The 13,516-nt window shown below is 34.8% G+C and overlaps 2 protein-coding genes across 4 annotated transcripts; one reads left to right on the top strand and one right to left on the bottom strand.

Moving 5' to 3' along the window:
- Positions 1-855: 855 nt before the first annotated feature.
- LOC140880787 (GTP-binding protein At3g49725, chloroplastic) lies at positions 856-5,079 on the top strand. 3 transcript variants are annotated; one of them, XM_073285551.1, is made up of 13 exons: positions 856-1,349; positions 1,845-1,909; positions 2,014-2,076; positions 2,241-2,330; positions 2,404-2,516; positions 2,623-2,691; positions 3,041-3,185; positions 3,277-3,332; positions 3,425-3,475; positions 3,579-3,633; positions 3,712-3,768; positions 3,859-3,978; positions 4,224-5,078. In XM_073285551.1, exons 1-13 carry the CDS (start codon positions 971-973, stop codon positions 4,716-4,718), a joined length of 1,758 nt encoding a protein of 585 aa, XP_073141652.1. In that variant the 5' UTR covers positions 856-970; the 3' UTR covers positions 4,719-5,078. The 3 variants fall into 3 exon arrangements, with proteins under 3 accessions (XP_073141652.1, XP_073141653.1, XP_073141654.1); XM_073285552.1 differs by lacking the exon at positions 2,241-2,330 and having other exon boundaries at positions 4,224-5,079; XM_073285553.1 differs by lacking the exons at positions 3,277-3,332; positions 3,425-3,475; positions 3,579-3,633 and having other exon boundaries at positions 4,224-5,079.
- A 30-nt stretch (positions 5,080-5,109) lies between these two features.
- Positions 5,110-6,886, bottom strand: LOC140880788 (pentatricopeptide repeat-containing protein At3g49710-like). Its single transcript, XM_073285555.1, is given in 2 exon segments — positions 5,110-6,180; positions 6,183-6,886. Coding segments are annotated over 2 exon segments (1,716 nt in total). The 5' UTR covers positions 6,835-6,886; the 3' UTR covers positions 5,110-5,116.
- Between the last annotated feature and the right edge of the window lie 6,630 nt (positions 6,887-13,516).

Below are 13,516 nucleotides of genomic sequence, written 5' to 3'. Positions count from 1 at the left end.
AAACAAAAAAAACTATTATCCCTATTTATTAATATTTCTGAAAGTTTTGGTTTTGGTTTTGGTTTTGGTTTTTGTTTTCGTTTTTGTTTTTTTATTTAAAAATATTTTTTATATTTATTATTATTATTTTTATTTGTATTATATTTAATCAAAAACCCCTTAACAATGGATACTCGTCTACAACTCCTCTTGGATAATGCTATATGTACATAGAGTTTTACATAAAGGGTTACACGTCTTATTAAATTAAGAAAATATATCAATTTTTTAAAAAAGAATATCTTTATTTTTCAACCTACAATTGTTTCTTTCTCAAAAAAACTCTTAACGAAAATATTATTATTATTTATTGTACAGTTTTAGAGGTGTCAAAATTGAACCCAACCCGAGTTGATCAGATAATCATCGAATTAAGGTTGAGGTTTTGGGGTTCAGGTTGGGCTCGAAATATTTGATTTTTTAAAAAAATTTTAACAAAATAATTAAATACACATAATAATAATCAATATATTTTGATTTAAATACATAATAACAAAATCTCACTTATATAGTTCTATATAATTTAAATTTGAAAGTTCGAGTGTACAAAATTTAAAATATACTTACCACACACAATAAAAATTATTTTTAAAAATAAATATTTTACAAAATAATTATTACATGTTGAAAATTTATGATACAATATATAATAATTTGAAGAATTTTGAAATACTTTTCTAATTTAATATAGCGTGTAACCTTATATGTAAGACTTTATGTACACATGGCATTGTCCAGACATTTATGGTCCGTGCTGTGGATTGCTTTATACATCTCTTATTTGCAGTAACATTTGGGCCTATCCAATTTGAAATGAGCCCAAAATAATACCCAGACCAAACCAACTATTCACCGTCTTCTTCCCCCCAATTCCCGACAGTCACATTTCGATCTCCAGCAGAATCAAGAATCGTTTCAAGAAATTCATCAAATGCTGAGAACCATTTTTCACCGGCATCATTCATTTACCTCACCATATTTTTCACCAGCAATAAACCTTTTAACCTCGATCCCTTCTCGCTTCCCGCCCCTTTTTTCATGTTTCTCCAATTCTTCAATACTACAGAGCAGGCAGCATGATGGTGATGGAGATGAATTTAACAGTGATCCCGGTGCTCCTCCGAGGCTGTTTGTGGTGCAGCCGAGGCTCCGGCCACAAAATTTTTTGAAAGCTAAACTTGAGGAGGCACTCAATCTTGCGAATTCTCTTGAACAGCAGCGCGATGGGTTTTACCAGACGGAGTTCTTGGATAAAGAAATCCCGCCTCATCTTGTTGTTCAGAACCCAGCTGCAAAGTCTCCTCGTGCCGGTTAGTCTCATCTCATCTTTCTTATCATTGTTTTTGGATTCTGGCTTTTCACTTTGAATTTGTTTTGAGGCTACTGATTCTGAGATGTAGGCTTTTGCTTTTAGATTGGTATTGGGTATTAAAAGTAGCTGTAGTTCTTTTTTTTTAATGCTACGTGTTTAAGAGTTGTTGATTCCATTGCTTGCTCGATCATGGATTACTTCTCATGTTTATGCCAAGTTATTGCGCAAAAGGTTAACTTTGGAGGATGGCGATGTACTACGTCGGCTTGATACCACAATGGATAATACAACACCATAAAATCTTCACTCATTTATGTAGCATAAGAACTGATAGAGGTCTAATAGTCTACCACTTGATTTTTGTGATTATTCAATGTTCCATGGAGATGGCTCATCGTAAAAAAAATGGATGTATGGTGATCCTTGTTTTTTTTTTTTGGGCAAAAAATGCAGTAGGTAGGACTTATAAGAATCTACATCATATGATTTGCAGACACATATTTTGGAGTTGGGACCGTGAGCACTGTCAAAATTCATATAAATGAGTTGGACTCAAAGGTAGTGATACCATGGTTGAATTTGACAATTTTCTTTCTGTCAATGTGATGTTAACGGCTCCCGTTATTTGGATAGATTTTGATATACTTTTACTCTACTGACAGCATGGAGTAGATGCTATTTTTGTGAATGCTATTCTTTCTGGTATTCAACAGCGGAATTTGGAGGTAAACAAACTCGATTGCGGTCTTTTTTTCTTGTTTCAACTTCCAAATTTTTTATATGCACAATTTCCTTCAATGCGGTGTGTTGAAGAGGAGTTCCTAAACTTCCTTTCATGATTCCATGGACATGACCTTTGTGTTGATTTCATTTGCTCCTTGTTTTGCAGCGGGCCTGGGGAAAACCTGTTCTAGACCGTGTGGGTCTCATAATAGAGATCTTTAATGCCCATGCCCAGACAAAGGAAGCTAAGTTACAGGTAATGTGCTATCTGACTCTGCCAAACAAAGGATCTTGGAAATGTGTTCATATTTTTTTCTATTAACTTACAGGCTGAGTTAGCAGCTCTTATGTACAAGAGAAGCAGACTTGTTCGCGTACGTGGTCTTGATGGGCGGTACACATTTGGTGGGGTTGGAGAAGCAGAAGTTGTTAGTGCGAGAGGGTGAATTGTTGCAATGTGTTCCGTTGAAATCTTATTGGTTATTATTTCTGCGCAAGCATGTGGATATTTACTAGAGATTTCTCATGGAATTAATGACGATTTTCAGGAGAGGGAGCGGAGGGCGTGGCTTTATTAGTGGTGCTGGAGAAACCGAGCTTCAGCTACAACGACGAAGGTTTGTTAATTTAATAATCATAAAGATTATTTCCTTCTAACTTACGCATGCATGTTCACACCAATTTAGGGATTACGTTTTCTTCTGTTTTTTGAAATTACGTAACTGGGGTCTAAACTGCTTATATTAGTGGTTACACTGAAAGCAACTTATGTTGCGCCATGTATTTGCACTGTGGTGACTAAATTTTGACTAGTATGATACAATTGAAGTGGTCATGTGATGGCATGCTAATGCAATTCAAGTTTAATGGCTTTTAACTCATATCTATTATTTTATTTTTATTGGTAGTGGTCTTTTGATTTAGATATATATGTGTATCACACTTCTAACATTTGCCTTCTCTTAGAATCCTGGATCGACGAAATAAGTTATTATCTGAAATCAAAGAAGTTCGAAGAACACGAGCTGTACAACGTGCCTCCCGTAAAAGGCAAGGAGGTTCAGAAGGACAAGAAATTGCTACAGTTGCTGTTGTTGGTTATACAAATGCTGTATGTGGATCTTATTAAATTGCTAATTCTGTATATGCTCCGTTATAAAATAGCCTGACGTTGCCTCTTTGTTTTTCTCAACTTTTCGCAGGGAAAATCTACGTTAGTTAGTGCACTCTCAGACAGTTATCTTTATTGTGATGATCGGTATGGAAAAACTCTGCCCTGGATCTATATATTACAGTGGAACTCCTTTCTGATACCAATTTTAACACTTGATGTAATTCCATTTGTGTCAGATTGTTTGCCACGGTGGATCCGAAGTTAAGCAGTGTTCTTCTGCCATCTGGGTAATAGCAATATCTTTATTTGGCCTATCATAAATTTTGTAGACTTTGATTTTTGTCTTCAATCATCGGTTCAATGATATTAACTGAATCCTGATACTTTCAGAAGAAAAGTTTTGCTTAGTGACACTGTTGGGTTTATCTCTGATTTGCCTGTTCAGGTGAATAAGTAGTTGCGCGATAAACTTCATTTTATTGCGGTTGTTGTTTTTTAGAGTCATTGAAATGTCATTTTGCAGCTAGTGGAAGCATTTCATGCAACGTTGGAAGAGGTTGTTGAAGCTGACCTCCTTGTGGTATGACCGTATGAACATGCAATATTTTCTCTCTTACTGTTAAAGAAAAAATGGTATACTCTGCTTACTGGGCGCATATTTATTTCGCAGCATGTTCTGGACTCAAGTGCTTCAAATCTTGATGAACACCGGGAAGCTGTTTTGGAAGTACTTGGGCGGATTGGAGTGTCTGAGGAGAAGCTTCAAAATATGATTGAAGTTTGGAATAAGGTTGCAATTCCTGACTTGTCTTGTTCTCATATTTTAGTTTGCATGTGAATATACGTACATCGATACATGCGCTAGCACATGACATTTAAATTGATATTATAATATACGTTTCTCTTTTACTATAAAAGAGCAAAATATGTCATCAATTTAGGAAATGTTACAGCCAGAATTAGAGCTGTTTACACAGTCGAGATCCGCTAGACAAAACAAAGATTCTGATTCACCCTGTGCAAAATTATCCTCAGGTTGATCTTCAAGAAACAGAATTAGACCAAGCCGAACATGAAGATTTCACGAGCAATTCCTCGGGAGAAGACACGAGTGATGTTGCATCTGGCCAGTTGTATGTTCAACACAATGATGATCAAGATATGAAGTCTCATCTGTTCTCTGCAGGAGAAGACATTAGTGGTGGAGAAGCTAATTACACTGATGGCTGGCTCTCATGCAGGGAAGAGCAAGAATCATGGGTTGATTATGATAATTGTTCTGTGGGAAGTGAAGCCACAGATAACCAACAAAAAGAATTCTCATGGGATTGGAGGGCTGCTGTTAAACGTTCTCAATCCCAACCAGAATCCACTGTACATGTAAAAACATCAGCTGTAACAGGAGTTGGCTTGGCGGAGTTGTTAGAGCTCATTGATGAGAAGTTACCCCACATGCAACCAGTGAAAAGGAGCATCTTTGATCGGAAATGGAGACCCCCACGAGAAGCAGACAGCGAACTAGCAGTTTAGCAGTAGTAACATATGCTAGAAATCTAAAATGGCAGTGGTGTCCAATTCCTGATCTTGCTCGTCATTTCCTGAGCTACTAGAGCCTTGATATACATGATTGACCTCATGACTGATTGGCACGATCCTGAGTTGAAATTGGGTTCCAGACACGAACTCCAAGCTTCATCACGAACAACATCATCGGGGGCCCAATTGATATCTACATGTGGATCTTGGGTGACAATAGGAAGCCAGGTGATCATGACTTTATTTATAGTCAAAGCCGGATCAACATCTATGTTTTAACCATATAATGAGTATCTATACAGTTGTGTAAGAAGATCTGTTGTTTCTTATAGGCAGCAATAAATTTTTGGAATAGAAAGGAAAATTTAATAGCCAAGTGTTTATTATATACTTCACCAGAAATCATTGCAAGAACACTGACCCTCTCTAAAGCTGTGAAATCTATGGCAATCCCGCACAATAATCTCCCTGTTGGTGATAGCAGATACAACCTTTATAGCACTATGACAGTCTCCACATATTCTCAAATTCTTCATTACTAGTATAGGAACAACATGCTGAGTATACAACAGACCAAACGCCGCCATCTTCTCGCTATGATGTCTTAGAATTCTCTCCTTCTCTTCTTCCCTTATTCCATCTTCCCTAACCGAAACCCATCTCACATCTGGCACATACCCAGCTTTCTTCATTTTCTCTGACATGTCATCCCAAAACTTGTAAACTTCCTTCATCATAGGGTGAGACGTATCTTCAGCCACAAACACATGAATCTTGTTCTCCACCTTGATCAAGCTACATCCTGGCCTCTTTTCCACCTTTTTGTCTTGCATCAGCCTTTTCATGGTCGCCACTTCTTCCCATCTCCTCTCTTTCGTATACATATGTGAAAGGGTAATGTATGGTGCTGCATTCAAAGGATCCAACTCTAGGCAGCGATTGGCAGCCTTTTCTGCTAGTCTCATGTCACCTTGTGTTCTTGATGCCCTAAGCAGTGATGCCCATACCATAACCGTTGGATTAAAAGGCATCATTTCTGTCAGCCTCTCTGCTTCTCCTAGTTTTCCTGCTCGCGCCAAAAGATCAATCATGCATGCATAGTGTTCTGCCTCTGGTTCTAATTTAAACTTTTTGGTCATTATGTCGAAATATCTGTGTCCATCTTCAACCCTACCAGTATGTGCACAAGCTGAAAGAACAGACACAAAGGTTTTGCCAGTAGGAGCAATATCTTTGTCAAGCATCTGCTCAAAAAGGGATAACGCCTCAAGTCCAAGACCATGCTGAGCATAGCCTGCAATGATAGAATTCAGTGAGACGCCATTGTACTCTGGCATTTTGTCAAATATCCTCCTCGCATCTTTCAAATTCCCAGATTTGGAATACATTGCCACCAGGGCATTATTTATGGCTAGTCTGTTTGATGGAAAATCATATTTGATAGCCAAAGAATGTGTTGTTTCCCTTGAGAAGGTGATGACGAGTTAGAACACGCAGTAGTCACACAAACGAAGCTACAGTCATCGGGAATGTGACCTGCATGTAGCAGCTGCTTGAAGCAAACAAGAGCCTCCTCTGAGGACTCCGGGTCAAGCGAATATCCAGAGATCATAGTATTCCAGAGAACCAAATCTGGATAACTTATTTCCTCAAACACCTTTCTGGAATCCCACATATGCCACCCACATTTCGAGTACAAGTCAATTAAACCACTACCAACATGCGCATTACCTCGAAACCCAAGCTTGATCATCGGACCATGGAACTGCTTCCCACCGAGCAAATCCTCCATGCTCGATGCTTGCATATCCACACACTGCTCACATCGTACCATTTCTTGGTACAATTCCAGAGCTTTTGCTCCGTCCCTATGTTGTCCGTACACCACAATCATTGAATTCCATGATACCACATCTCTCACGTCCCCCATCTCAGAAAACAACCTTTCCGCCTCATCGAGAAACCCATCCCGACTGTAACAAGAAATCAAAGCATTATTTACTGAAGCATACCCGTCGAACCCACCTAAAAGAGCCAAACAATGCAACTGTTTCATCAAACCAACTTGATCACAACACCCTGCGACGACAGCAGAAAAAGGTGAACCCATCCATATCTAAACCCGAGTGCCGTATCCAGAAAGAGTCCCCACACTGACAAGACATCCCCGAGCAGTGAGGTCCCTGTGTTCTATGCACGTTTTCAAAATCTGGCGGAAATTTCTGAGGCTCCGTCCATATGGGCCCGAGATTTGGGTCATTTAAACTGAAATCGTGGGAGAATTTGGTAAGAAGCAATTTATATGCTTCTTATTGGGCCTGTTGACATTTTGAACTTGGGCCGGGTTGAACTTAAGCGCATTCCTTTGACCCAGTTAATTGGTTCTAAATTGTTAAGGCAGTTTTAGCAGCCACAATTATTAATTAAATGAAGGGTAAGAATTTTCTTTAAAATAGCAATTTCCTAAATAAAAAAAAATTCATTTTTCTAAAAATTCGAGTATGCATGAAAACTAATTAATTTTCTATGTAAATGGAGTTGTATAGGAGGTATGTATATAGTAGAATTGCCATCTCTAATGTTACGGTATGGTAATGAAATCGAAATGATTATATCACCTTTAATCTAGAAATCAATCCCCCCGCCCACCCACGACAAATTCTAAAAATAATGAAGAATCCTGATCACATAATTATTCTAATCAATTATCCAAAAAATTGTAAAAATATCGCAAAAAAAATTATTTGAATATGATCTAATAAATTTTCTTACGCAAGTATTACTTGAAATTAAAACAATATATTGAATGCAAAACTAATCCATATATACGCAATTAATAATTACTAGTTTCGCATAATTCCTCGTAGAATTTGAAATTATTACTTGCAAATAGGTTTTATTTATTAATTTCCAAATATATAAAGGTGCATTTTGATTGATTTATATGAAATCCAAGATTTCGAATATGTTTTTATTATGTAGATAACTTAAATAAGGAAATTCAAATCTTCACCTATACGTATTATCACTAATAATAATTATATTAATCACAAATATTTCAAATCTAGTAAATATTGGAGCGGTCAGAAATCCGTTGTGATCAGTGTAATTAAATAAGTTCGCAACATGTTTGATTATTTTTTAAATTTAAGTTATCTAAGCAATAAAAATGCATTTAAGCAACAAAAATGCATTCGAAGCATGGATTTCGAACGAAATCAAAACCAAAAACTTTAAAAATCATGACACTCAATTTATTATTCTCAAATTTATTTTGGCCTCAAATTAATCGCTAGTTGAACAGTCTATCTATACTCTTCCTTTGGGAACAAACAATTTTGTGGGATGTCCCTTACGGCATTGACTTTGTACGTAACTCATTTCAAGTAGAGATTTCCTCTCTTGTCTTAAGTTTTGACTAAACAGGAGAGTGATAGTACCTTTAATGTAAGGTTGACTTTCGTTTGAATTTGGCAAAAAGTCAAAAAAAACATTTGTTTTTTTTTTTTTTTTGGAAATAGAAAACATTTGTTTTTGAGGTATATATATATTATATACGTTGAGTTTCCATGCATTTACGTCTAATTGATTGTCGACTTGTTGACTTTGGAGCATGTTTTGTTGTCGTTTTGTGCTTCACATCGTTTCCTTGACCTATAGAAAAAATTAGTGATATATAGCATACTCTGCACACACATGTAGACTGGTAAACTAATAATGTAATGTTTAGAATTATATATGTTTTTGAGCTTGTTTATGTTTTATTTACAGAAAAATTTGGAATTATATATGTTTTTGAGCTTTTTTATGTTTTTTTAAGGAAAACCTTAAAAAAACGTATATAAAAAGATAGCATCATATATTATTATATTGTCTAAATATATTAATTTATTATATTACGAATCATTTTTCATCTCTTCTACGAATCAAGTATCATGGATCGAACAATCACTTAATTAAGAAAGTTGAACAGTTAAATTAGATTGATATTCGAGATTTTTAATTAGAATGAAACAATATATAGTTCATAGTCAGGTTGTTATATGAGACGTCGTTAACTGTTTGGTTCGTGCAATGAGATAATGTATACAATAAAATGATGATATATCATATATGTATACACACACATATAAAATAATTAATTAGAACCCTGATATTTTATATAATTTGAGACAAGCGTTGTATGATTGTACACGTGAAATTTATTCAAACCAAAGATTATATATATATATATATATATATATATATATATATATATATATATATATATATATATATATATACCGCACACGTAATCATTTTCTTGATTGAATATTGTTTTTCTAAGGTAATTAATCGATGTGGCGAAATAAAGCATTAATTCTCTACATAACACATCTCATCACAAGTACGTATACATTCATGTGTGTTTGTATATTATTTTATGGATGGTTATAATGACATTTGGACAACTGTCTTCAGAAATTTAAATATGCTAACACTCTAGGAAATTAATAATTAAGGAGAATGGAACCGCCTGAAATTTTGAAATGAGGTGTAGATATCCCATATAATCATTTAATTTATTAATCTGACGATAATAAGGGTCGTCTTTAAAAAATTGGATGCCTTAGGCTAATTTTTAAGGAAAATCCTTATATAGATTTTTCTATTAAATATTAAAAATTTTACATACGAGCTCATAAATAAATGCACATAATTATTATCTATATCTAATTTAATAAACTAATACAATAAGTAAATTTATTAAATTATAAGAAATAGTATATATAAACTAAATGAGTATAAGAGCCGATGAATAAGCTAATTATTACAAGAATATTTTAAAATTCCGAAGACCAAAGTTCAAAAACCAAATCAATTAAAAATAAAAATATCAACTACAACTTACAAACAGACAAACAAAAAAATTACAAATTCAATAAAAGAACGAAACGATAATTGAACCAATTTGAGCAACATAACTCACCTGATTAGAGCAACTTATCGAAAGAAGAGAGTTTTTTTAGGAAGAAAGAGTTTTTTTTTACGCAAAGAAAGGAAAAGAAAAAATACAAAATAAAAAAACCGGTGCAAATTTTCAACAACATAATTAAGAGGTTTTTTCTAAAACTTTAAATAAAAAAACCAAATAAAAAATAAAAAAAAATATTTAGAGGTCCCACCTGTGGTAACCCAGATTCCATTTTAAGATAATAATATGTTAAACATAATTAAAGGTTAGTAATTAACCAATTCCAGGATTCAATCGGACTTCAGAATCAAGAATTGGGTTTCCAATATTTGGGCCAGTTCGGACGGTCTGAAGAGGACTTCGGACGATCCGAACTTAGCAACCCGGGGGCTCCGAAGAGGGCTTGTTGACTCCGGAGTCAAGGTACGTTCGGACGGCCCGAATTCCCTTATGCCAAGCAGGCAGGATTACTCAGCCATGGATTTTGACAAGTGTCAAACATTGGACACTTCGGACGATCCGAAGTAGAGATCGGACGGTCCGAACTCGACGTGTTTCACATGCAAGCTATGAGTTGGATCGGACGGTCTGAAGAAGACTTCGGACGATCCAAACTTAGCAACCCGGGGGCTCCGAAGAGGGCTTGTTGACTTCGGAGTCAAGGTACGTTCGGACGGTCCGAACAAAGATCGGACGGCCCGAATTCCCTTATGCCAAGCAGGCAGGATTACTCAGCCATGGATTTTGACAAGTGTCAAACATTGGACACTTCGGACGATCCAAAGTAGGGATCGGACGGTCCGAACTCGACGTGTTTCACATGCAAGCTATGAGTTGGATCGGACGATCCGAAACCGAGTTCGGAAGATCCGAACTTGACCTACTTTGGGGTCTATATATAGGGCTCATTCGAATTCATTTTGAAATACAAATTTCGAGTTTCCTTCTTCAGTTATATTGTGTGAGATATACACTTGAGGGCCCTATCGGTTATTATAAAAGTTCTGAAATAACCAAGGTGTTGTTATAGTCATCCGGGACTAGCGACTCCAAAGGTCTTACTACGGACGAAGGTATGGTCAGGGAATCTATTTAAATTTTGAGAGTATTTATTAGCTTAGTTAAGGCTTATAGAACTTGTGTAGTGATACGGTGAACTTTTGAATATAGGATTGGAACCTAAGATCCTACTAGACTTGAACTAGCCTAGAGGTACGTACACATTAACTGAGATTGTCACCGAGTATAAATGTTTATATATATGTTGCATTTATTTGGCATTATTATAGGCATGATATATGATTTACTGATTTCCATATTCATATGTCGTGTGCATATATATGTTGAGTCTATACCTTGTTATACCTGATTATAGAACCGTTCAGCTCTATACTTGTTAGTCTGTCACTGAGGGTACCGCGACGACGGGGACATGTATGTCTGACTACTCTGGTGTTCTAGACGAGTGTGGTAGTACCCAAAGGTTGATCTGTGAGGTTGCAGTACTCATGTGGGCCCTGTACTGAGCATGACTTATCAGATGACCCGTTATCAGTCATCATCTCGGTTGCATGCATCATATACATATGTTTACTCACGTTTATGTACTGGGCGTTAGCGCTCACATCCTAGTTGTTATCTTGGACACCCTATTCCACGGGGTAGGTCGCAGGATGGACGAAGCCGGTAGTTCGAGGCAGGACTAGGGAGCAAGGGCCTTGAAAAATTATTAATACAGCAGGATTTGTTATAGCTGTATAATGTTTACTTACTAGTCTTTTCGATATGGTTGTATCACTAATGATAAATAAACTTGAAACTTTGAGCTGATATGTAAATTATGGGTTTTGTTTCCGCGTGTTTTCTCTGATTAGTATTATTGCTTTAATTAAACTTAATGCATGTTATTAGTTGTCAGTTAGTAGGTAATTCAATGCAGAGTCACTACACCACCAAAGGGGAGGCCCTAGGCACACGCCTAGGGTGCCTCCCCTTGGAACCTGGCCTGCTGACGACTTTTTAACCTATTGTTATATACTAGCTTATGCTCTGTGTCTCAAGGCGTTATGTTATTGTGGGTATGTCTATTGGTCAGTACTCATCTATGCAACGAGATATTCACGTAAACATATCGTGAAAAACATTAGTTTTTTGCGAGATATTTTCGCAAATATCATGCAACGTTCGTAAGTGTCCAAAAATGGACATCTAAGGTATCAAAATTATATATATAAACACACACGAGCCAAAACCAGTTAGATGGCAGTTGACTCAATGTAGTAATGATCCGGCTGGTTGAATTTTAACTCACGGATTATATATTATATGTTATAAAGAGGAAGCCTACGGTACCCATGTATGCAAGTGTTTCTAGCCACTCAAGAATGGGCCTGTATATCAAAATTTAAAAGTACAATTATCCAAGTATTACATTAATAATTATAGAGAAAATTGTAATTTTGGTAATGAATTTTTTTTACCACATTTTGATAATTTATATAGACGAATTTCAGTTTTGATCATGTATATTTTATATTTGGATAAATTAGTCATTTTTTAAGAAGTATAAATGTGGCACTACATGTATCGACATGCACTTGAAAAAACAAGACATAGACAACACACAAACATTGATATTTAATTTGATAACATAGACAACTAAAATCATTAAAAAAACAAATAGGTATGACCAAATTTTCAGTTTTTTCCATAACCGTATTTTGATCCCACTTTTGTTTTTTTTAAAATAAAATTACTATATAATTTTATCCAAAGAAACGATTCTCTAGCTCACTTCTCTTGTTCAAGAAGCAAATTAAGTGATCCTTTGATCCACTGTGCATGTGGGTTGACATGGGAAAACTTTTGTTACATTAATGTTTTCGTGGTTAATTAGTCTAGTTAAACCATTGTTTAATATGAATAATATATAGAAGTCCACTCTCATAAAGTCAAATTGATTTTTTAAAACTTTGCAACCATATTGCATGTATAATTTCTAATTAATACACTAGAGCTTACACTGCATGTATTTAAAAACTAATTTCTACATATAAATTTAATTTTATTTTTTTCTTAATTTTTAAAACTTTGATTAATATTTTTCTCGTTTGCTTGTTTTGAAAAATAAATTTCAATTATTTTCTTTTATTTTCAAATATCTGTAAACAGTTTTTTTTTAAAAATAATTTAGATTGAGATTAAAATTTTATTGGATTTGATATTGTATTTATATAATTCACTACTCAAATTATTATCGTATTTTTCAACTATATATTGATCTATTTGATTGAAGTAGCGTATTGACAATAACAATTCGTACCGAATAACCTATGATTGACACAAATGCTATTGTTTGTGCTGCGTAGAAAATTAAATTAATGAATATATGTTAATTAATTTAATGTTATGTTTAAAAAAAGCAAAAAAAATTGACTTAATTATTAATTCGCCCATACATATAATAGTCAAAATTTGTATTTACTTGCCTGTCATTTTCAGCGTTGACAAATCAAATTAAAATGCTAATAATTATAACGAAATTAAACAGGAGCTGTACGTTACATACATTATGATGCATGCTGTCCACAGTATTAATTTCATAACAAATAATTAAATTTAGAGTAACTATACTATGCGTGATAAAAAAATATTCCAAATATTCTATTAACTTCAAGTCTTCAACTAACAAATATACAAAACACATAAGAAGTAACTATATTATATCTCGATATACAGACATGCGTAACAAATATTATTATAAAAATTAGCATATTTTATAATTATTATATATATTATATATAGGCATATCCTAAAATTATCAAAGTCGTCAAAGACA

The sequence above is a fragment of the Henckelia pumila genome, chromosome 2 (genome assembly GCF_033568475.1).
Source record: "Henckelia pumila isolate YLH828 chromosome 2, ASM3356847v2, whole genome shotgun sequence".
In the NCBI taxonomy this organism is placed as follows: domain Eukaryota; kingdom Viridiplantae; phylum Streptophyta; class Magnoliopsida; order Lamiales; family Gesneriaceae; genus Henckelia; species Henckelia pumila.
The sequence above is the reverse complement of the archived record's forward strand: the minus strand, read 5'-3'. Positions and strand labels throughout refer to the sequence as shown.

Bases quoted from the DNA above. Each gene is read 5' to 3' on its own strand.
- LOC140880787 (XM_073285551.1), top strand. From the start codon at position 971: ATGCTGAGAACCATTTTTCACCGGCATCATTCATTTACCTCACCATAT. The intron at 1,910-2,013 runs GTAGTGATACCA...CTCTACTGACAG, and splicing joins TAAATGAGTTGGACTCAAAG to CATGGAGTAGATGCTATTTT. The intron at 3,634-3,711 runs GTGAATAAGTAG...GTCATTTTGCAG, and splicing joins TCTCTGATTTGCCTGTTCAG to CTAGTGGAAGCATTTCATGC.